At 38.0% G+C, this 25,062-nt stretch overlaps 1 protein-coding gene across 1 annotated transcript in view; it reads right to left on the bottom strand.

Annotated features, from left to right (window-relative positions):
* Positions 1-25,062, bottom strand: part of LOC106131454 (protein unc-79 homolog) — a 50,856-nt gene that overhangs the window by 6,403 nt on the left and 19,391 nt on the right. The window contains exons 23-51 of the mRNA XM_060950044.1: positions 23,660-23,752; positions 21,919-22,056; positions 20,419-20,571; positions 19,731-19,867; positions 19,142-19,224; positions 18,788-18,887; positions 17,843-17,999; positions 17,132-17,337; positions 16,144-16,319; positions 15,416-15,550; positions 14,333-14,468; positions 13,574-13,705; positions 12,725-12,830; positions 12,125-12,247; positions 11,663-11,798; positions 10,687-10,828; positions 9,555-9,660; positions 9,023-9,109; positions 8,630-8,709; positions 8,155-8,261; positions 6,454-6,561; positions 5,880-6,018; positions 5,227-5,321; positions 4,822-4,885; positions 4,255-4,376; positions 3,166-3,282; positions 1,938-2,076; positions 1,081-1,235; positions 58-185 (exon numbers count right to left, since the gene is read on the bottom strand). Of these exons, the coding sequence (XP_060806027.1) occupies positions 58-185; positions 1,081-1,235; positions 1,938-2,076; positions 3,166-3,282; positions 4,255-4,376; positions 4,822-4,885; positions 5,227-5,321; positions 5,880-6,018; positions 6,454-6,561; positions 8,155-8,261; positions 8,630-8,709; positions 9,023-9,109; positions 9,555-9,660; positions 10,687-10,828; positions 11,663-11,798; positions 12,125-12,247; positions 12,725-12,830; positions 13,574-13,705; positions 14,333-14,468; positions 15,416-15,550; positions 16,144-16,319; positions 17,132-17,337; positions 17,843-17,999; positions 18,788-18,887; positions 19,142-19,224; positions 19,731-19,867; positions 20,419-20,571; positions 21,919-22,056; positions 23,660-23,752 (3,600 nt within the window). The remainder of the gene's footprint in view (positions 1-57; positions 186-1,080; positions 1,236-1,937; positions 2,077-3,165; positions 3,283-4,254; positions 4,377-4,821; positions 4,886-5,226; positions 5,322-5,879; positions 6,019-6,453; positions 6,562-8,154; positions 8,262-8,629; positions 8,710-9,022; positions 9,110-9,554; positions 9,661-10,686; positions 10,829-11,662; positions 11,799-12,124; positions 12,248-12,724; positions 12,831-13,573; positions 13,706-14,332; positions 14,469-15,415; positions 15,551-16,143; positions 16,320-17,131; positions 17,338-17,842; positions 18,000-18,787; positions 18,888-19,141; positions 19,225-19,730; positions 19,868-20,418; positions 20,572-21,918; positions 22,057-23,659; positions 23,753-25,062) is intronic.

Here is a 25,062-nt window from a genome sequence, read left to right as displayed (position 1 = left end):
TAGTCTGTATGTATGTAGTGTGTGTATAGGACAATAAGCAAAACATTACTAACTTACATCGATTGGCAGAGTTTTCTTCGAGTTCAAATGTTCAACGACCAATTGCAGCGGCCCACACGGATACAGTTCGTTGAAGTCCACGAACGCTTGGGCTATACTCTTGAAGAACATTTGCCGTTGTTTCTCTGCAATTGAAGGAGAATTTTTTGAACAACAATTCGATCTTAAAATAGCACAAAAAGAATGTTTATGTATTTAACTACATAATCACGTCTACGTCCCTTGCTGGGTAGGCAGAGCCAGCAATCTTGAAAGACTCGTTTAGCTTTTAGGATTTATGATAGAATTGAGTTTCAAGTAGTGACAGGTTGCTGGCCCATCATCTAAAAGAAGAATCCCAAGTTTGTCAGCCTATCCCTTAGTCGCCTTTTGAGACATCCATGGGAAAGAGATGGAATGATCCTATTCTCTTTATATTGGTGCCAGGAACCACACAGCACAAAAACATTGTACTAACTCAAAATATCAACTGTACAGAAGAAATTGACTAATTGAACTATCGACACAGCGAAAACTATCGTTCCTGGAATGTAAAGTCTAAAGTACTTACTTACTATAATAAGTACCTGGTCAAACAGGCAGACACATAGACTGCCATGTCAGTCACCGGTGACTGACAGGTATATAATCTTTGTATTAGCAAATCTACTATGGCAGGCTACGTGTTAAAATGAAACACAAACTCATTGGATAGTAGCTAGTACTGACTGGAAAACAAATGAAATCAAAAAAAAGGAACAAAAAATGTTATATTAGCGCCAAACCATATTTTAAGTTCGTGTTTTTGTTTAGTTCAACTTTTTGTTATTATTATTTAAAGTCCTTTTAACTTGAATAGTTAGTTCATCAGTGCATATTGTAAAAGTATAAATATACAGTGTTGCGATATTACAGTGCAATTTCCATAGCTTATTCTGCAGTTTTATTTACGACGCTTTATATACTTATATTTCAAGAAATGCGTATGTATATTTTGTGAGTTCATTGAACAGTACCAAACGACAAACAAGCAAGACAAACCTGGTGTTCTCTGCAGGAATATCTGCAGGAACACGTTGTTGTTGGCGAGCTGGTGGAGAACGCAGCGCAGGAACTGATGCGCCACGAACACCGCGCTGCCGGGGAGACGCGTGTTGGTGTCCACTTGCCACGAGTACTGGCCCAGTTGTACCACTCTGGTGTTATGGACAGATTAAACCATAAGTGGAGGAGGTAGTCTCTGCCTAGTCGTTTTAGGTACAAAATTGCGGAGTAGTTGAAAGAGAGAGATGTAAATAAGAATAAATAAATCCACACTTCCACACTAATAATAAAGAGAAAAGATATGTATTTTTGTATGTTTGTGTGGAATAAACTCAAAAACTACTTGTCCGATTTTGATAAAATTTGGCACAGATATAGAATAGACCTTCAAAAGTGACATAGGCATAGGCTACTTTTTATCCCGGAGTTCCCGCGGGATTGATTGTTAAGTTATGATAGGGTTTCCACGCGGACGAAGTCGCGGGCGGCCTCTAGTATAATATAATTTTCAAGACTGTAAGCTCTGTCTACATAAAGAGACGTCTATATCCGTTGCGAGGAAGACAGAGCCAACAGTCTTGAATAGACTAAGAGGCCACATTCAGCTGTATGGCTTTATAATGGAATTGAGATTCAAATAGTAGCTAATAGGTTGCTAGCCGATTGCCTACATGTGAGATCCCAAGTCGCCCTTTACAACATCCATGGGAAAGAGATGGAGTGGTCTTATTCTCTAGTTCAAGGACGACACGGCGCGTGTGTATGTGTGTGTGTGTGTATGTGTGTGTGTATATGTGTGTGTGTGTGTATGTGTGTGTTTGTGTATATGTGTGTGTGTGTGTGTGTGTGTGTACCTGCTGACACTCTGCAACAAGGCGGGCAGCATGCCGGCCGCGGCAGCGGGCTCGCGGTGTATGAACGTGGCCAGCACAATCACACACAACCCTAGTTCTTCGTCGCTGCATTGTTCTACTGCGCAACCGCATTCCGCACCTATATCAATTTAAAAAAAAAAATATATAAACTCGCGAAAAACAGAAAGATAACATGGTAAGATTGATGATTTGTAAACAACTTATAATTATTTAATTTTTTAAATTATTTATAAATTTATATTTCCATCCGATGGACAGACAGGAAAACAGCTAAATGTTCCTGTACACATTGCTGAATTTGGCAGAATATATTAAAAAAGATTATCTATATATATAATATTTATCATGAAATAAATTATGGTTGGGTGAGTATTTCGTAACACAAGTCTCGTACATACTTCGAGGCTAACTCAATCTGTCCTAAAATGATGATGATGATGATAGTAATGATTTGCAGCAGAGAGTGATATCTGACCACCCAGAAGACACAAAAAAAAATTTTTATTTTTTATTTATTATTATAGGATACTTCATATCGCTTAATAATTGTCAAATCTTTTGGTTTCACAACATTGGTTGACGTCAAATATTCGACGTGTTCTGTCTACTCTATAAGGGATGTAGTGACGTATACATACACTGTAACTGCGCCTACGCCTCTCTTCATAGCACGGCCTATAAGCGCCCGCGCACCGGGCCTTCACCTTTGGACACTACAAAGCTCACCGAGTTAACGCCTACGTCTACACCCTCTTGAATATTGTAAAACTAGTCCTAATAAACGCTGTAGTTATTCTAAGGATTTTTAAATGCTCTCTCATCACTGTCACGTGCGACGTTGAAGATTGTAAACATCCATACATACGGTCACGTCTATATCCCTTGTGGGGTAAGAGCCAACAGTCTTGAAAAGACTGATAGGCCACGTTCAGCTGTTTGGCTTAATGATAGAATTGAGATTCAAATAGTGACAGGTTGCTAGCCCATCGCCTAAAAGAAGAATCCCAAGTTTAATAGCATAAGCCGCCTTTTACGACATCCATGGGAAAGAGATGGAGTGGTCCTATTCTTTTTTATAATGGTGCCGGGAACCACACGGACCTCTTGAAGATTGTAAAAAAAGTCCTAAATAAAGGTCGTAATTATTCTAAGGATAAATGATCTCACTGTAAGCTCCGACGCTTTACCTAAACGTCACAACACTTACACCTGTAGCAGAGCGTGGTGTCGGGCGCGGGCGGCGCGTCGAGCGGCGCGGCGTGCGCGGCGCGCCGGCCGCTGCGCGACACGCTCTCCCACCACGACCCAGCCTCGCAGGCGCTTTCTAAATAAATATACGAAAAAGACATCTACTACTTTTAATCCATACTTTTAATAATCTACTTTACTAATCCAATACTTTTAATAATCCATCAAATCCATGCTTATATTTTAAATGCGAAAGTTTATTTGTTTTCTTAATCGTTAATCTTAATTCTATCATTAAGCCAAACGGCTGCACGTAGCTCTTACGGTGAGGGAAAACATCGTGAGGAAACCTGCACAATTAGGCAACTGAATGTGCAACCATGATCCAATAGTGAGTCAGGTTCACGTACAAACGTTGCGGAGATCGGGAGTCGCTTCGTGTAAAAGGTACCATAAATATATGTGGAAAGTATATCGTTGTACTACATCTAAGTATTTGCTATAGAATAAAATAGAATTGATTTATTTTCAAAATTGGATACAAAGTATCACTTATTGACGTCACATCACTTAAATCTAATTATAACTACTGCCGCTTCCAAAGCGCATGTGTAGAAGAAGCGGCGGAACAAACTATACTCTAGCATTTTCATCGGACGTCAATTTACAAATATAGATCTCTTAAAACTACATCATGGACGAATGCACATTGTCTACATTAAAAACATGAATAAATGTAGAACTAATTATATCAATACGGTTATATATATACGACATACTAGTCATATGTTGGGAAAACATTTAAAAATTTATTATGAATAAAAGAATTGAAGAAGAAGAATTGACGGCCTCTGTGGCGCAGCGGTAGATCGCTTGTCTGTGGCATCGGAGGTCCAGGGTTCGAACCCGGCCAGGGCATAATGAGAAAAGAACTTTTTCTGATTGGCCTGGGTCTTGGATGTTTATCTATATAAGTATTTATTATAAAAATATAGTATCGTTGAGTTAGTATCTCGTAACACAAGTCTCGAACTAACTTAATCAGAGGAGAACTAAATTCGAGGCTAACTTAATCAGTGTAATTTGTCAAAAAAAAAAAGAAATTTACCCGTGCTCTGTGGGCGGGGCGCGGGTTGGGGCTCGGGGTGGGGCGCGTCGTGGTCGGAGGGCGGCGGCGAGCCCTGCTGCGCCGCTTGCCGCGCCAGCCGCCGCGGGGACGCGCCCCGGGATCTAGTACATCACATACATACATACAAACATACATACGGGACAAAATACAATTGCAGTGGTCAGACAGTCTCTAGCGTGATTACTAAAGATCGGAATAGGTAGATTGAATTGGGGTCAATGAACTGAAACGTATATATTAATATGGACATGCCTCCGTCCGGGATTGCGGGATTTGTAAATTATTAAGATTTTTTCCGGAATTTTTTCAAGTGGGATGAAGAATATATTATTGGTAGCTGTTCCCCCGACTTCGTTCACGTAAATTGTAGTCCTTTGTTTGTGTAAGTACTGAAATGGAATCCCGGAAAAGAGGCTTATCCATGTTATGCGAATAAAAATCTTTAGTCTCATTGCGAAAAACCACTCCGGGCTCCTTGTCCAAAGAGGTGAAAAAGTAATCGGAAATGTAAGACTGACGCTAGTAGAAACAAGAAGAAAATCATACCGGCTTCCTTCTGAAGACAATTTCTTCGGCTCCTGCGGCGACTCCGGTTTGTCGGTCGAGTCATCTAAACAGACAGATATTTAGTTCGTAATTGACAGATGAGAGCAAAGAATTTGAATATCAATGATATACAGGGTGAATTTTCAATCATTAAAGATATTTTCACAGCATGTTTGGATGTTAAAAATGAAAAGGGTTTTCACAAAAACAAATAGTAAAAGCGAAAAAACTTATTACTCGTTCATAACAGAAAGGTTAATCACTGACCGTTCCTAGTATAGGAAAAAAAAACAAAAGAAAACGATTTTTGTTATAAAATTAACTATAACTCACACAGATTTCGTTAAAAGGCAAAGTCGCAAACAACAGCTAGTACAGAATATGATGAAGAAGTTTACAGGTTACCTGCAGGTAAATTAAGTGCTTCTCGGACTCTGTCCACGAGAGCATTGAATACTGGGTTCGGTTCCTTGTTCGGTTTCGTTCCGATTGGCAATAATCTGTAAAATGAATATTCCTGTAAACTTATACCGGCACCAATAGAAAAAAGAATTGGACCACTCCATCTCTTACACATGGATGTCGAAAAAAGCGATTAAGGGATAGCTTATAAACTTGGGATTCTGGTTTTAGGCGATGTGTCAGCATCCTGTCACTATTTGAATCGAAATTTTATCTTAAAACCAAATTGCTGAACGTGGCCTATCAATCTTTTCAAGACTGTTGGCTCTGTCTACCTCTCAAGGGATGTAGACGTGATGTATGTTTGTAAACTTTTCATGCACAAAACTTTCCATCAGGTACGATTCGGGGCGGTCTTTTTGGCTATAATGTCATTTTGACATTTTTTTTTAATTTTGTATGTGGAATTTTGTCAATTTTTTATTAATAAATATTCGGACTATTACTTTATTGGTAACGTACTTTCTACCTACCCCATTGGAAAAGTGGCGAAATTTTATGTATATTACACGAATGTTTAGTCAAGAAAGAAAAAAAGGCGTGATTTTATGTAGGTATGTATGTATGTTTAGTCACACGTTCATATCCTATCATACCTCTCGGTGGGCGGTATGTTGAAGGCTTGGTGGGGGGTGTGCGTGTGTTTGTGCGCAGGCGCCGGCCACCACACCTCCATCTTGGACAGCGGGGATTCTGGAGACGCGTATGCGACGCCCGATGGAGTAACGCCCTTCACTGTACAGAAACGATAACTTACCAATCAATTAACTGGTAAAGAATGCCAAATGGCATTAAGACTGCTTTCTATTTTGTGCAATAAAGTTTTAAATAACAAAAATAAACAAACAAGGGTAGCCAATGATGTATGTATAGGTAGCTTTGCAACTGAGGTATCAGTAGCAACAAACAAAACATAAGACTCGATGCGAATTTTGCTTCTCAACAAGTTACAGAACCAAATTGCAAAGTGTGGTTTTTTCATTGTATTCACATCTCCTTTATTGCCCATGGTCCCAGTGATGAGTAATTTTTTGACCATGTACCATTTAGACACTTAATCGTTATGAAAATTGGACAATTTGACTATTATACGCTTGACATTTTGATGTTGACGTTTTGACAATTGGACGTTTGGAGACTTGGCCTTGGTAAATTGACTGACTAACTTACCGGGGCTCTTTGCGTGTAAATGTGGCGGCGACTTGTTGTGCGGCCACGACGAGAACTGACCCGACCCGCTCGACGACGGGGCCGTGTCTGGGGATGTGCTGTTGCCTACTGAGATTAATTGTTTAATTAATATATTAATTTATTATTCTATATCTGTCTGTATAGAAAGATATAGAATAACTAGAGGCCGCCCGCGACTTCGTCCGCATGGAAACCCTATCAATCCCGCGGGAACTCTGGGATAAAAAGTAGCCTATGTGTTATTCTGGGTCTTCAGCTACCTACATACCAAATTTCATGGTAATCGGTTCAGTAGTTTTTGCGTGAAAGAGTAACAAACATCCATACATCCATACAAACTTTCGCCTTTATAATAGTAGTAGGATAAATAAATACAAATAAACTATCATTACAGGTAAATCAAATGACATTACTTAATTTTGCTACTTTTTGCTAACTAATTATAGTTAGTAATGTAAGTGTGAATTCACTCAGAGTACAAAAAAATAGGTCGATCTCCATCGCTATTAGATTAAGTATGCACAGCAAGTCGGTGCGCGCGCATATATACGTATATATATGCGCCGTGCAACAACTTCTTTTCGTGAAAGTAAAAGTAAAAAAGTATTTATTTCGTCTCCGTAGGCACAGAAAAATTACAAAAAATGTACAAAATATTGGTGGAGACTGGCGTCTGTTAAAGACTCAAGCCTGTGTAACAGTACGCCATGCTCCCACAGCGGTTGAAGCTAGTTCTAACACACGATCTTTTTGTGAAAGCTAATTCTAGCCCACGATCTTTTCGTGAAAGCTAGTTCTAGCCCACGATCTTTTCGTGAAAGCTAGTTCTAGCCCACGATCTACCCGTGAAAGCTAGTTCTGATACACAATAATTTTGTGAAAGCTAGTTCTGACATCCAATCTTTTCGTGAAAGCTAGTTCTGACACACGACCTTTTCGTGAAAGCTATTTCTAGCACACAATCTTTTCGTGAAAGCAAGTTCCGACACACGATCTTCTCGTGAAAGCAAGTTCCGACACAAGATCTTCTCGTGAAAGCAAGTTCCGACACACGATCTTCTCGTGAAAGCAAGTTACGACACACGATCTTTTCGTAAAAGCAAGTTCCGACATACGATCTTTTCGTGAAAGCAAGTTACGACACACGATCTTTTCGTGAAAGCAAGTTACGACACACGATCTTTTCGTGAAAGCAAGTTCCGACACACGATCTTTTCGTGAAAGCAAGTTCCGGCACACGATCTTTTCGTGAAAGCAAGTTCCGACACACGATCTTTTCGTGAAAGCAAGTTCCGACACACGATCTTTTTGTGAAAACTAGTTCTGACACGCGATCTTTTCGTGAAAGCTAGTTCTGACACACGATCTTATCGTGAAAGCTACTTCTAGCACACATTTTTTTCGTGAAAGCTACTTGTAACACAGAATCTTATCGTGAAAGCTAGTTCTGACACACGATCTTTTCGTGAAAGCTACTTCTAGCACAGAATCTTATCGTGAAAAACTAGTTCTGACACACGATCATCTCGTCAAAGCTAGTTCCGACACATGATCTTTTCGTGAAAGCTAGTTCTGACACACCATCTTTTCATGAAAGCTAATTCTAGCACACAAACTTTTCGTGAGAGCTAGTTCTGACAATTAATCTTTATTATTTTTATTATAAATATATTATTTTACCAACAATCCTTTTCTGTTTTCCCAGTATTTTGGTGCGCGGCGAAGTCGGCCCGTGCATCTGATCCGGCCAGATCTCCACCGACTGGCCGCTCATGGGGGTCGATTTCCTAAAATAAAAATGAAAAATATACCTTGAAATTTTATAAAAAATAATATTTTTTCATGCTATAAATTTCTCACACAAAATCTGTGTAATGCTAATGTCGACTGACCAACCAATAAGATTACATGCATACATACAATCACATTTATATTCCTTGCGGGGTAGACAAAGCCAACAGTCTCGAAAAGACTTGAAGAAGATGAATGATTATGTATCAAAATTAATAACGAAACATTATGTGAACTCTATAGATACGGCAAAATATTTTGAAACAAGGTAACGAAGACTATAACCAAAAATGACTTCATTCGATAGGCAAATTATAGAAGTTAACATCTCAAATGCATTTGGAAAAAGAATGATATCACTTACAAATTGGACGAATCGCTGCCAACAGAGACAGAAGAACTTGTTGACAGCTGATGAGTTGAGCGGGAGCTGACTGTTGGACCCTGCAAAGAAATATTCATCAATAAAACTGACAACTATAAGGAAAACTAGTTGTAGTAATAAAACAGTTTTAAAACACGCACGTAATGTACCTTTTTATCTTTGGACGTTCGTTAGTTTTATTCTTATTTGCGCTTTATTGTATGTAGTATTTATAAAAAGTTTAATGCAACGCCAATCATGGAAGACCAAGAATTAAATATTGTGATCAATCAAAATAAAGCAAAAAGTAAACGTTACAACATACCAGCAAGTAAAAAAATAATAGAGAAAAGAAATGAATGAAGTTAGCTCTTACAATTAACATATACTTACAATTTTCCCCAGCGGTGGATATGGTGTAGCAGCCGGCATTTCCGTTTTAGGGGGATCTTCGTAGTGAGACGGCTCGTCGAATGAACCCTAAAACATACAATAACTACGTTACTAATGATTTTTTTCATTTCAAATGCATTAAAAACGAGTGTTAATGTAGAAAATATGTCTACATATCTATACTAATATTATAAAGCAGAAGAGTTTGTCTGTTTGTTCGTTCGTTTGAACGCGCTAATCTCAGGAACTACTGGTTCGAATTGAAAAATTATTTTTGCGTTGAATAGATCATTTATCGAGGAAGGCTTTAGGCTGTATAACATCACGCTGCAACTATAAGGAGCAAAGAAATAATGGAAAATGTGAAAAAAACATTTGACAATTATTGATCTTTGAGAATTTGAAAATAACTATTCCACGCGGACGAAGTTTCGGGTGTGTGTTTCGAAAATGAAGTAATGGGTAAATCGTAAAAATAATTTATTCATAAGCTGTCACTGTCACTTCGTTATCGTAACGTCATTCCACTCACAGGTGCAGTACTGCCGTGTACTGTGGTGTCAGACTTGTCGCTCGTCTCCGGTATAGCGATCAGTTCGCTCTCTGAAGACTCCTGTTCTAAACTCCATTGTTGATATCTGTGTGATAAGAGATATTTTTTGTTGTATAATCCTACTACTATTATAAAGGCGAAAGTTTGTATGGATGTTTGTTACTCTTTCACGCAAAAACTACTAAACCGATTACCATGAAATTTGGTATGTAGGTAGCTGAAGACCCAGAATAACACATAGGCTACTTTTTATCCCAGAGTTCCCGCGGGATTGATAGGGTTTCCATGCGGACGAAGTCGCGGGCGGCCTCTAGTTGAAACATAAATGAATCCTTTCTCGTTACATGAGATTGGATTTTCTAATAATATGAAAGATTCATTCTTTGGCCAATGTTTAGCCGGTATTTGGGTATTTTGTTGGCTACATATTGCAAATGTTATAGCAAATATACTATATTGTCAGTATGTATATCCTATACTAAGTAATTAACGGGAAATATGTATTTTATAGGAATATATTTTTATATTTATGATGCATACGGGGAGATAAAATTTTTAATTTACGCAAAATAATTTTACCATCATGTTTGCTAGGCCATGATAATTGTTTCTTTTTTACTGATGTCACTTGAAACCATTGACAAATTAGTCACTGACGTTAAAAATTACAAGTAGTTTTAATCACTGACATGAATAATTATCGAGTAGGTACTAAAGTTTGACACAGTAAAAATATTAAAGCGATCGATTTTCACGTCAGAGGTGGGTAAGGTTCGATAGTTTTACATACATACATATAAACACGTCTATATCCCTTGCGGGGTAGACAGAGCCAACAGTCTTGAAAAGACTGATAGGCCACGTTCAGCTTTTAGGCTTTATGATGGAATTGAGATTCAAATAGTGACAGGTTGCTAGCCGTCGCTTTAAAGAAGAATCCCAAGTTTATAAGCCTATCCCTTAGTCGTCTTTTACGACATCCATGAGAACGAAATGGTCCTAATTTTCTTTTCATTGGTGCCAGGTAACCACACGGCTTTACTACTTTGTTTAATCTGACGGCCACCGAGCACCGCTCGGTCAACCATGTGTCGTGCAGCAATGTGAGTACTTGTTGCCGGCGGGCTCCTCCCAGTGCGTGTGCATGTGCGCGGGCGAGCGCAGCGCGTGCTTGCGGGCGCGCTCGGCCGCCAGCGGGCTGCCGCCGCCCGCGCCCGCCTCCAGCTCCGCCTTCAGCGACGGCTGCGACAGATCTGTGAAAGGGGAAATAACACATAACAAACAAACAACTTACTTTCACATTTATAAAATATCTATATAGAATATGGATGGAAACACTAAACAAACATACGACTAAACTTACTTTTACATTTATAAAATACTAGCGACCCGCCCCGGCTTCGCACGGGTGCAAAATTATAAATGTCATTATACATAAAAACCTTCCTCTTGAATCACTCTACCTGTTACAAAAAAACCGCATCAAAATCGGTTGCGTAATTTTAAAGATTTAAGCATACAGACAAACAGACTAAAATAGCGACTTTGTTTTATACTATGTAGTGATCTATGGATTATGGATGGATTTGACGGCCTCTGTGGCGCAGCGGTAGTACGCTTGTCTGTGACACCGGAGGTCCCGGATTCGAATCCCGGCCAGGGCATGATGAGAGAAGAACTTTTTCTGATTGACATGGGTCTTGGATGTATTTATTATAAAATATAGTATCGTTTAGTTAGTACCTCGTAACACGAGCCTCGAACTTACTTCGATGCTAATTCAATCAGTTCAATTTCTCAAAAAATAAAAAATATATAGGGAGTATGTATTGTGTGGTTACCGACACCGATGTATAAAATAATAAGATCCACTCCCTTGAGATTCCCCTTGTAGGCAATGGGCTGGCAACATGTCAATATTTGAATCTCAATTCTATCATTAAGCCAAACAACTGAACCTACCCCCATCTGTTTTACAAGACGTCTGGCTATGCCAACCCCTAAAAGGATGTAGACGTGATTATATGAATGAATGTCTTTACCTGCACTTACAGTATCAAAATTAAATGCATTCCACATCAACTTACCCCTGGCTCTGGCTTGCGGCATAACAATCATGGGCGGTATTCGTTTACATTGATGATATTGTGCTTCCACCGTGTTCAGTACAATACGGACTAGTGTCTGAACTTGACTGCAGATGGTGCCACTGCCGTAGTGATACTGAAATGAAATTATAATAAACTAGGTATTTGCTTATGAGATTGTTGATAAATGTTTTTGTTAGAGGCTGTGTCGAATGCGGTAAGAAAAAGTCTTGATAAGTTACGTTCAGCTGTATGGCTTGATGATAGAATTTATCTTCAAATATTGACAGGTTTCTATCCCACCGCCTTCAAGCAGAATTCCAACTCTATTAGTCATTCCCTAAATCGCTTTTTGCGATATCTAGTATAGAAAAAAATATGGAGTGTCCCAATCGACATTTATAGTAAAGATATTAAGCAGTCTTATTGTAAAGTGTCGGCAACCACCCGGCAGCCCGCTACCTTGTAGAGCAGCACGAGCAGCGCGGCCAGCCAGTGGCGGCGCACGTGCGGCTCCAGCGCCGCCAGCGAGTGCGCGCCAGCCGTCAGCGCGTGCGCAGACCCGCTAGGCGGCCCGCTGCAGTACTGCGGTGACAATTCACAACCACATTCTTTATTTAAAACTTTATTGCAAAATGTACAATAGGCGGATTTAATCCCGTTTGGCATTGTCTACCAGTCAACCAGTTGACCAAACACAAAAACTTTAAGTTGGTGGTGCGATAAAGTGCACATGCATACTGCAAAATACATTACGAAAAAAAAAATACATTATAAATGCATATACATACATAAAATATCAAATTAGGAGGACACATTAGTGTCGTCAAATTATAACATTTTTATTTCCAAGTCGTAAGTAAGTAAAGTTGGCATACTAAGTATGACAATAAAAACCTTTCAACAACAATAAAGTTCTTTTAAAAATAAAAATAGTATCAGGTACCATAAATATACGTGGAAAGTACATCGTTGTACTACATCTAAGTATTTGCTATATCTACAAAATTGGTCTTTTTTGTAGGCAATAAAGAGTTATTCATTCATTCGTTCATAACTCACTTGTAAGAGTGCAAGCGTGGGTTCAGCAATACTAGCGCCCATCACATGGTTCTGGTCCAAAACTTGGGGCAAATTCGCCATGAACGCGTTGAAAATTGAAGATTGCCTGAAACAATGTACACATTGTCCAATAACGGAGCATGTCTTGACATACTTGGATTTCACGAATAGAGTTAAATGCGAGTTTTATTCGATAAAACGTGAAGTAAATGTGAATTTGTATGGAACTTGTTAATAAATGGCATTAGTGCCAACGCGTTACCACTAGGTGGCGCTGATTAAATCACATACAAATTCGCGATTAAAACTATAAGAAACCTCGAGCAATTTAGACAGTCGCCTCTTAAATCATTAATAGTCTAAGAGCTAGTGAACCCTCCGACTAACGGTCTTCCTGTAAGGCTAGAAATTTGTAGAGCGATGATTCATAGGACACCAAGGCCGAAAATCATGACCTGGCAGGCATCTGCCCTGCACGTCATCAACACTTTTATTTCCTAAAATGTAAAATACATAGGATAAAAAAACTTCCTGCTGTAAGCTTCAAAATTTAATATCATCTATTTATTATATTCATGATTATAAAAAAAAATTGACAGGTGATTAGAGTAAGCAACAGTACCTACCAGGTGCACCGAGAACTGCACAGTTTAGGAAGTAAAATAAACTTTCTTCTGTAAAATTGAAATGCACACATGCGCTTCGAAAGCGGTAGGAGTTATAATTATATTTAAGTGATGTGACGTCAATAAGTGATACCTTGTATCCAATTTTGAAAATAAATCTACTCTATTCTAGATGGGGAACCTAACCCGAATTGGATCTGTGAAGAATATTATGTACACCTACCTGAGGGTATAAGGCGCTATGTGGAAGTACTTCTCCACACAGTTGTAACCCAGTAGGAGGAACAAATGCTTGAGGACCAGTTCTTGACTTTTGGCAGTCGCTTTGTCTTCAGTAGGATGTGCTTGATCAGATCTATAAAATTAGAAAAAAAAAAGTTTTTTATTTATTTGAATAACTAACAGCCAAATGTAATGGTATCTTTAAAATATAAACAGCTACAAAAAATGTTAAAAATGGCAATGAGCATCAATATCATAAAGCAGTTTATAAACATACATACATATAGTCACGTCTATTACTCTTGCGGGGTAGACAGTGCGAACACTCTTAAAAATATTTATAGGGCCACATTCAGCTGTTTTGGCTTTACGATAAAATTGACATTCAAATAGTGGAAGGTTGCTAGCCCGTCCTCTAAAAGAATCCCAAGTTTGTAAGGCTAACCCTTAGACGCCTTAGTTTATGAAAATGCTACAAAAAAATACATATACACATTGCATAGTCACATACATTTAAATTTGCCGCTGTTGCGGCCGTTCAACCTCCATGGACAGACAGACACTTCGACTTGACACTTTAGATGAACAAAACTGACTGACATATTGATGAAAAAAAGAACAATCGATTGGACTAAGACGACGCCTTGAACATCCGAAAATCTGGTGTTTTATTCTGACTGCCCCACCAGACCCTCGGCCCATTCAGCCGCAATAGGAAAATGCAGTCACATGATAACTAGTATTCTCGTTCATTATTTACCTGGACAAAAACTGCATGAGAAGAAATACAAGCAGATTGGTGGTTTCTCGATCAGCTTCCTCGAGATCCACCGCTTTCGGCAACACCGTGGTGAGGGTGTCTTCGGTAGACCGTCCAGATAGGGAATGGAAGCCGTCTGAAACAAAACAAAAGGTTCTTTATTTGATGTAAAGATGTAATACTTAGGCAAATTCACCCATGATAGGAAAGACTTATAAACTTGGGATTCTTCTATTAGGCGATGGGCTAGCAACATGTCACTATTTGAATCTCAATTCTATCATTAAACCTAACAACTGAACGTGTCCTTCCAGTCTTTAATGACTGCTGGCTTTGTATTCCCCAACAGAGATATAGACGGTATTTTATGGATGTATGGATGGAAATTCACTCATCTGTATAAAATGTAAATTGATCGTCTAGTCTTTACATTCCTTGAGAAACATTTTTGACAACTTTTACATTTAAAGCTCAAAAGATTGCATTGCATAATACATTTATAATACTTTAAAACTTTCGCGTTGTAAGATTATCAATGTATGCAAACGGGAATTAATGCGAACATACCGTTTTATCCTGACATTTCGACCGTGTTCACGTTAACTATCGTTGGCGTTAATTGATAATAAATTTAAAACTTAGATATGAATTCAAGTTTTTTTTTTACTTCATTATCTAGTTCCTTTATTGTTAGCCGGTTGACTGGAAATATCCCTTCATGTTATAAGTCCGACATTACAAGTGATTTATTTCTTTTATAACTTTGTATTATTTCTTGTAACTGCGTACATTTACTGCGCAATAAAGATATTCAAATTCAATTTATTTAGATTTTAGATATATTAGATTTTACTAGCGACCCGCCCCGGCTTCGCACGGGTGAAACATTATACATAAAAACCTTCCTCTTGAATCACTCTACCTGTTACAAAAAACCGCATCAAAATCCGTTGCGTAATTTTAAAGATTTAAGCATACAGACAAACAGACTAAAATAGCGACTTTGTTTTATACTATGTAGTGATTACATACAAACAAACAAGTTAGGAAATTAGCACTTAGATATATGTGTATTTGTCTTACCGTGAGTGTTATTAGATCGGGGCGTGGGCCCGAGAGACTGCGGCGTGGTCGTCAGCAGCTGCCCCAGGCCGAAGCGCGAGGTTTTCCGTTTCAGCAGAGGCGCCGAGTACTGGCGCGAGTACACCTTTTCACGTTCTGAAAAGAAGGGGACACGTGTGATTACAATATCGTATTAAGTGGCTCTTGATGTTGCCATGTGTGTGGTTACATACATACATACATATATAAAATCACGTCTATATGCCTTGTGGTGTAGACAGAGCCTACTGTCTTGTAAAGACTGATAGGCCACGATCAGCTATTTGGCTTTAAGATAGAATTGAGATTCAAATAGTGACAAGTTGCTAGCCCGTCGCCTAAAAGAAGAATCCAAAGTTTATAAGCCTACCCATGTGTGGTTCCAGGCACTTAAGAATAGGACTATTCGATATGTTTCTCATAGATGTAGTAATAAACTTGGGATTCTTCTTTTAGCCGATGGGCTAGTAACCCGTCACTATTTGAATCTCAATTCCATCTTTAAGCCTTACAGCTTGTTGTTATTTCCATAAAAGGCATTAAAATGGCTTTTATAATAGATAATTGTTAATAAGGTCGGCCACCTAATGGGCGACATTCCAAAGCTGTGTCTATGGTCAAAAGCATACCCTGAGCTCGCCTCCAGAATGATGAGGAAGTAACAGGGACTAAAGTCAAGAGTAAGAAGGAGAAGAAGAATAATTACTTACCATGTCTGGTGTCTGGATGCGGCGGCATAGTGGCCGGGGCCGAAATGGTCCTCTTGTACGGCCATTTTGTGCCAAACGAGGCACTTAGTGTGTTGACGTTGGCGTCACGAGCGGAAACGCTGAGCGCCTCGTGCGCGCGCCGCACTTTATACAGGAACCATTCTGAACTCGTCTCGCTGCTAACCAACTCTGTTTTTGTGACAAAATGCTTGATTTAGTAGTGGATAGACGTATGAAACAATTTATTGTTGGGGAAAATGTGAACACTCGTTTCAATTAATCATATTGTTTACAGCCAGCATTATGCTGAGGGGTACCCTTTCGGGAACACCATACCACCTGTCTACTTTTGTACATATGCATCTTTTTTTGTTATTGTGTTTTATGAATAAATTCTTTTTACTTTTACTAACACAATATAGCAACTTTAATGTCAAACAAAGATATAATCTCCTTTTGTTTTCTTTTTAAGTACACGCACTTACATCGTCATGGTTGTCTTTATGTCACGACCATTTAATTCGGAGACTTTGCATACTATTAGGTACTTTTTTTATTTTATTAATAATCTTAATATATAATTTATAATAAAATATAATAAGATAAAATAAAGCAAAAAGAAAATATATAACCAAAATGATAAAAAATCACTTACCAACTAAAAAATAACACCAAATCGAACGAAAATTAAACCTGTCAAAAATGAAAGAAAATAAAATATATTAATATCTGAGTAAAATAAAAAGCTCTTTAATAAAAGAAAGCAGTATATTATAAAAATTTTATTAATTAATTTTGAACTCAATTTGGGTATATCTCAATCCGTGTTCAATTCAATTGTCTTTTTAATAAAGCATATTACATACATACATAAAATCACGCCTCTTTCCCGGAGGGGATCAATTACCAACACAAATTATTCATTAATAAATGTACATATATACACAACGGCTACATTCATGTAAGCTTCAACCTTCTTCACATAGACATACCTCTCAAATTTGAAAAATCTATAGCTTTATTAGAATTGATCTGCGCTTCCAAGAACAGAGCTTCGAATCTGTTCAGGAAGAAGTCCCACGTCAGAATCTTGCGGTCGCTGAGTGTGTTGTGCAGTTGGTAGATCGATTGCAGTACCATTGGCCGGTCCACTATGACCAGGTCGAATTGGGTTTCTAGGCAGTAGAGAAGTAACTGGGGGGAAAGTAAACGAGATTTCAATATATACATATAGTCACGTGTACATACATACATATATTACTTAGACATAAAGAGCCTACAAACTCGAAAAGACTGGAAGGCCACGTTTAGATGCATGACTTAATGATAGAATACATACATACATATAATCACATCTTTATCCCTTGCGGGGTAGACAGTAGTAGTCACGTTCATCTATTACAATGATAGAATTGAGATTCAAATAGTGAGTCATTCCAGTCCAACCACTAAATATCTTTCCCATGGATGCTGTAAAAGATGACTAAGAGATAGGCTTATTGACTTGGGATTCCTATTGTAGACGATGGAATAGAAACCTGTCACTGTTTGTATCTCAATTCCATTGAGTAGCGGCTTTTCAGTCTTTTCCACACTTCAGCCTCTGTCTTTCCCTTAATGGGTATAGACGTGATTATTGTGTGTATACGTGCCCATAACCTACAAGCTCATATGAAAAGACTTGTGAATAAACATTTACCTCGATCGCGTTGTCGTGTATAGTGCCAATGTACAGCGTGGCTCGCTGGGCGACGTACACGTTTATATCGTCCATGCTCGATATGAGATAGCAGAAGGCGGTGGCCAACGCCGTTTGTAGAGGTAGGCTGGTTTTGATTGGCGACCCGTCCATGAAGCTGAAAGGTTTTGGATGTAGGTACACAAAAAACCGAACCGCCGAGCTTGCATGAAGAGAGTTATGAATGTGGATGAAGCGAAGGAAGTATGCAGAGATCGTGGCAAGTGGAAAGAGGTAGTCTCTGCCTACCCCTCCGGGAAAGTATGTACGAAAAAAAAACGGCCAAGCGCGAGTCGGACTCGCGTACGAAGGGTTCCGTAGCATCATCACGTTTGAGACTTAACGATGACTTAACTCAGTTCCCAAGATTTGGAGATAGGAGTACGCTTCTACTCTTTTCATCAGTTTTCCACATAATCAGTTTTGAATTCACTGGTTGGCTGGTTTCAACGATTCAGTTCGGATTAGATACAAGGCAATGAGCCTTTTTTCAACACACTTTACATCAAGTTTCATTATATTGAAACTAGAGGCCGCCCGCGACTTCGTCCGCGTGGAATCAATCCCGCGGGAACTCCAAGATAAAAAGTAACCTATATGTTATTCTGAATATTCAGCTACCTACATACCAAATTTCATCGTAATCGGTTCAGTAGTTTTTGCGTGAAAGAGTAACAAACATCCATACTGACATACTCACAAACTTTCGCATTTATAATATTAGTAGGATTATGGAACATTGATTAGACAATTAATCCCACACTAGGCAACATGTCTGTCCTGTGGTAACCAATATTTGTAGACCATAAAAATCATTAAACTTAGTAGTTTTATTATACTTATACTTGTGATATTGGCCCTGTCTCATACCATCTCAGAATGTAAGAGAGAGATAGAGATACTAACCGTATAATAATAATGACTCGCTCCGTTGCCGTGAATCTCACGCGGTGATCGTGATGATGGAACTGATCTCGTATCAAATTGCAGAACACGTCCGCTCCACCTATAAACACAATAATTTACAATAATTCTCCACAACGAATGTCTTTGAAGAGAACTTATAAAAGATAAAAGCTATTAATGATCTAGCTATGCATAATCGCATATTTTTTTCAAACTAATTGTTTTGTTCGAGATAGTAATGCACTGTTGGCCGAAATCTTAAAGTAAATTTTAATCTACCTTTTTATTTTTATGTTAATAATGACATATGAATTTGCTTTGTAATTTAGTACAACAGAGAGTTATTGTATATACCTGCTAATGTGACACAGTGTAGCAACACTGGTACCGCAACTGAGCAGATGTGAGAGTGAGATGCATTACACACGTTCCAAAGGCTGAAAAGAGATAGCAATATTGTATTATGTTACAGAGGTAGCCCTTAAGTAAACTAATTTATAAAAATAAGTTATCAATTTATTTATATAAAAAATTATCAAAAAATATTAGAACACTCTCTAATTTTCATTTCATGATTGCATTCCCAGCAATAAAGAAAGCATAGGTATTTTATTTGGTATCACGCCTCTTTCCCGGAGTGATTGGCAGAGACCACATCCTTCCACTTGCCAAGATACCTGCATACTTCTTTATTTTTATTAATGAAAAACAAAATGTGTATTTACATGCTAGAATCTATCGTAAAAATAACGTCATATGATATAAAATAGGAGTAAGTTCGTAGTTTTATAGCCTTTTACGAAAATTATAGAACGACATGGTGATAGGAAATATAATTCTGAGGTTAACCGAAACAGCGAAACATGTCCTATCAGTCTATTCAAATCTGTTGGCTCTGTCTACCCCGCAAGGGATAAAAAAGTGACTATATGTATATACTCACTTGTCGATGAGCAGGTTCTCCTGGCACCAAATGAGGAAGCCCCTATGTTCGGCCAACGCGTCCGCGTTCAACACCAACACTTGTAGACACTGGAGCAAGTGGTACAGCACGTCTGGCCTGGAAGTACTCTTGAGCTCCTGAAAAAATTTCAATGGATTCAATTCTAAATTCCCTTTAGGGTTTCATCGTGCCGTGTTGTTCCCGGCATCATTAGAAAAAAGAATAGGACCACTCCATCTCGTTCCCATGGATGTCGTAAAAGGCGACTAAGAGATAGGCTTATAAACTTGGGATTCTTCTTTTAGGCAACCAGTCTCTATTTAAATCTCAATTCTATCATTAAGCCAAATAGCTGAACGTGACCTATCAGTCTTTTTGAGACTGTTGGCTCTGTCCAACCCCCAAGGGATATAGACATGATTATATGCATGTATGTAACATCTCCATGGCCATGCCGGATATACCGCATTCGAATTATTTAAGTCGGTGTGAGTGCAGTATCGGAACAAAATCGATCACAACATGCCACGTGACGCATAACTGCGTTGACTCTTGATTTGAATCGATTAAATTTGAGTTGAATCGATTAAAAAAAGAGAGTGTTACTGCTTAATATATCAAATGCCAGATATTATAATAAATATTATAATTGTAATAATTTTGATGACATGCATATATAAAATTTTACCTGAAGAAGTTGATGTATGTACTGCAACTCTTGGGGCAACTCGTCTATACAGAAGTGGAATTTCCCCGCGGATGTCGGCCAGAAGTTGGTCATGTCTTCTTCTACGGATTCGGCGGTCGCTTCGTGGTCGCCGAGCAGATTTGGCGTCGAAACCTAATAGATGTTATTATGTTCTATTATAAAATGTTGTCTTTGACCGAAATCCTTGAATGGCAGAATTATCTAAGTCTATGGTTCATGTATTAGTTTACAAGAACAAACTGATTTTCTATTTTAATGGTACAAATAATAATCCTTTGTTATAAATCACAAGGTCTCTCCCATAGCGCAAACATTACAATAAATATATTACAAAAAGATACCGAAAACATATACGTTCTACATCTGCACATATTTGTCTTCTTACTTTCTGCTACTATAGTATAAAATTCAAAAAAATTCAAAATTCAAAATTTTTTATTCATTATTATAGGATACTATTATATCGCTTAATAATTGTCGTATGCTTTAACAACTTGGTTGACGTCAAGACATAAAAACATAATACATGTACATTTACATCAGCAGTGACAGTGGCGACATCTATGTCAGTCAGCGTGACGGTGTGCGCTGTGGCGAGCGGCTCAGTTAGTTTCCACTGTGGTAGTCATTATCAATGGGATATCTTACTTAGTTACTCAATAGTTTATTTCTGGATCAGATCTTCCAGCTCGTGATATATTCTGGTATGGAATACATCTTGCCGACGTGAGCTAAAAAATGTCTTTAGAACGCCCAAATACTCAATAAGTTGTACTGGTATACTTACATCAGCAGTGGCAGTGGCGACATCTGTGTCAGTCAGCGTGACAGTGTGCGCTGTGGCGAGCGGCGGTTGGTCGGCGAGAGGCAGCGTCACTGCCATGTCCAGTTGCTCGTTATAGTTTCCACTGTTACTCTCACTATTTATAAGATATCCACCATTATCAATAGTATACTTACATCAGCAGTGGCAGTGGCGACATCTGTGTCAGTCAGCGTGACAGTGTGCGCTGTGGCGAGCGGCGGTTGGTCGGCGAGAGGCAGCGTCACTGCCATGTCCAGTTGCTCGTTATAGTTTCCACTGTTACTCTCACTATTTATAAGATATCCACCATTATCAATAGTATACTTACATCAGCAGTGGCAGTGGCGACATCTGTGTCAGTCAGCGTGACAGTGTGCGCTGTGGCGAGCGGCGGTTGGTCGGCGAGAGGCAGCGTCACTGCCATGTCCAGTTGCTCGTTATAGTTTCCACTGTTACTCTCACTATTTATAAGATATCCACCATTATCAATAGTATACTTACATCAGCAGTGGCAGTGGCGACATCTGTGTCAGTCAGCGTGACAGTGTGCGCTGTGGCGAGCGGCGGTTGGTCGGCGAGAGGCAGCGTCACTGCCATGTCCAGTTGCTCGTTATAGTTTCCACTGTTACTCTCACTATTTATAAGATATCCACCATTATCAATAGTATACTTACATCAGCAGTGGCAGTGGCGACATCTGTGTCAGTCAGCGTGACAGTGTGCGCTGTGGCGAGCGGCGGTTGGTCGGCGGGAGGCAGCGTCACCGCCATGTCTAGTTGCTCGGTTATAGTTTCCACTGTGGCTGTCATTATCTATGGGATAAAACTCGGCTATGAAGATGGTTTCCATATTTCATAGTTCCTATTGAGCTCAATATGGTTACATTTGCATGATGTGAAAAGATATGGCAACGACTGGTCCCACCGTTTGACAACTCAGGGACTAGTAGGTTAGTAGACGGACATAATTTTCGATCAAATCCCACTAGTCTCGAGTTAGTTGCCCACGGTCAACTGAGTGGTATAAATTCATTTTGGGAATTCGTGATTTACTAGTGCTGTAAACTTTTCTCAGCAGTCACCTTTTACAAGAATAGTTAAGAGACAGGCGGCCAATCGAGATGATTTAATATAAAGATGTTTATTTAAGATTGTTGCAAGAGCAATATCAAGCTATTCATATTTTATTCAATATATTTTCGTTCTTTACTGCACATTGCCCATGCAATAACCTTTATTTGCAAAAAGCTAAAACAAAAAAGAAAAAGTGCGTATAACAATATTTATAAAATCGGAATTCGGCATTTATTACACCTTTTTTAAGACTAGCTCATGCCCAGCGTTTCGTTGCCATGGGAATTCCAAACAAGTAGAGTTTTGCCACTTTATACCTATTTATATGTAAAATTGCAAATTGAATTTACTCCATGAAAAAGGCCGGTCTTTGATAGCTATATATCTTAGTCATCTATTTCTTTATTTTCACTAATAAGTTAAATCAGTATATTAGTTTAGAACGTATCGTGTCAAAGACATTTAAAGCAACGTAACAAACTGCTGAAAGCTTAACATCGAGACGATTTGCAGCACAAAAATTAGCAAATTGGAGAACAATTAATATCATACAAAGTCTGTTCAAATTAAGTGCAAATATATTGAAATATTTATCAGAAAGTTGTAAGTTTACTAACAAATATGAATCATTTTAGTAGCAGGATACACCCTTAACATATTTGCAAATAATTTAAATATACTACATTTAACGGTTTTAATGAGATGAAACATTTGTTCAGAAATATATGCTACAGATAATAAAACAGATCATTCTCAATAACACACAGCGGCCATTAATATCCAGAAATATTAACTGACCATATATTTAAATATTCGAACACATTGGTCTTATAAAAAAAAAACACAAATAATGACAAACAAAACAAAAGAAATAAATTATTTAACAGTTTATTTAAAGACCAATGAATTCTTCAACAGAAAGCCAATAGTTCACTTTATTAAATGATCGTGGACTTAAATCAGCTGAGGATGCAAATGGTGACACGCAAAAAGAGTGAAAAAAAAATTGAAGTTAGAAAATATAGAGCCTTGTTATACTATTACCATATGATCAATGAGTTAGCTATCAAAATACGTAGGTATGTAAATACCTATTAATAATATTTCCCTAACTTGTAAAAAACAAAGAGCACGTGAGTATCAACAAATCACAATTCCATGAATAAGTCATACAGCTCAACGTGGCCTTTCAGTCTTTGCGAGATTGTTGGCTCTGTCTACACCGCAATAGATAAACGTAATTATAAGTACGTATGTGTATAATCAAATGAAATATTGGCTTCAAAAACACATAACAAAAAAAAAAAACAATGTAAAAGCGAAGGGTAAGAGACAGACATACTTGCGTGTCGGCCGACGATTTGGTCAGGGTGGGGTCCGACCGAGCGTCCGACCCGACGTCGCTTATAAGTGACAGTTGCATGAAATGAACAAACTATACATCTATTATACAAGGTTATTTTAAATGTACACTGGCCGAATTTTCAATGAACGAAGAAAGATTTAAGGCATGAATTATGTACACAGATTGAGCTAGACCCAAATAAATTTCAAGGTTAACCTAAAATTAAATAAATATTTAAAACATATGCTTATTAAATTCCTTTTGAAAAAGATCAGCTGATTGGATTGATTTTCAAATTGGTACGGTTCTTCCCCTCAAGTTACTTTTGGATAGTTTTTATTTAATTCTATTTACCCAATTTAATAAATATGTTTATTTAATTATTTTATTCTTTGTAACATTGTATGTAGAGCAGAAAAGAAACGATTGTAATTTTTCATATAAACTGCTTAGGAAACCTGCTCATTTTTATGACCCAAAAATGAGAAAATTTGGCCAGTGTTTTTAAAATAACCCTGTATATATTGAACACCGCTAGAGGTACAGTGTAGTACTGGACGCATGCAACAGATAATCTAGATCTAGTTCAGAGACGACATCGAAATGATATAACACTCAATCTAACTTCCCAATTCACCAAACACCCAAATAATCCACATAAGATATGAAGCTGTGCGTAATGGACCAATCACAGCGCACTAATATTTTGTAACGTAACATGATTGGTCAATGCCGCACGACTCGAATTCTCTCGTGACAAATTAGTTATTTTTCTGCATACGTGACAGTTTACAAAGCCAAGTTAAGCTATGATTTAAGTTAATATTTTAACGATGACTTAGACTTGACGCTGAAAGCCGTCACGTACATAAAATTAAAATTTGCAGACATTAAATTAAACTGTATCGTTTAAACTATTTTTATAATAAATCATTTTATCCATTAAATTCATAAAGTTAAAAACGTTTATATATAATAAAATATTGTTTAATATTTTAGCCTAACACCAATCTAAATAATAACACAAAGTCCAGTACCCCACATTTATGGAAAGGAGAACACTAGTGAACAAACAAAACAATGCTTAGGATTAGGATCAAAACGGGCGGGCGGACGTATTTCAAAATGGCGGAAACATTTTCATACCTCGAGCGATCTAACAGATTAAAAATTTGGAAGTAGAAATATTTGAGTTGGTTTCGGCAAGATTAATTCGTACTTAAAACGAATGGCCTTTTTTTATTGCATTCCATGGTTTCATTACACGAGTCCAACCCATTTCAATATTTTAAAAAGTATTCACATATCTATTAAGAAAGGAAGATCAAAATTCGGAAATATTGTTCGCAATTTTATAAATTTCTTCACAATTCAATGAAAATTTCACAGCTTCTTAAATT

This window comes from Amyelois transitella, chromosome 20, assembly GCF_032362555.1.
Source record: "Amyelois transitella isolate CPQ chromosome 20, ilAmyTran1.1, whole genome shotgun sequence".
NCBI classification, from domain to species: Eukaryota; Metazoa; Arthropoda; class Insecta; order Lepidoptera; family Pyralidae; genus Amyelois; species Amyelois transitella.
This window is presented reverse-complemented; position numbering and strand designations above follow the sequence as displayed.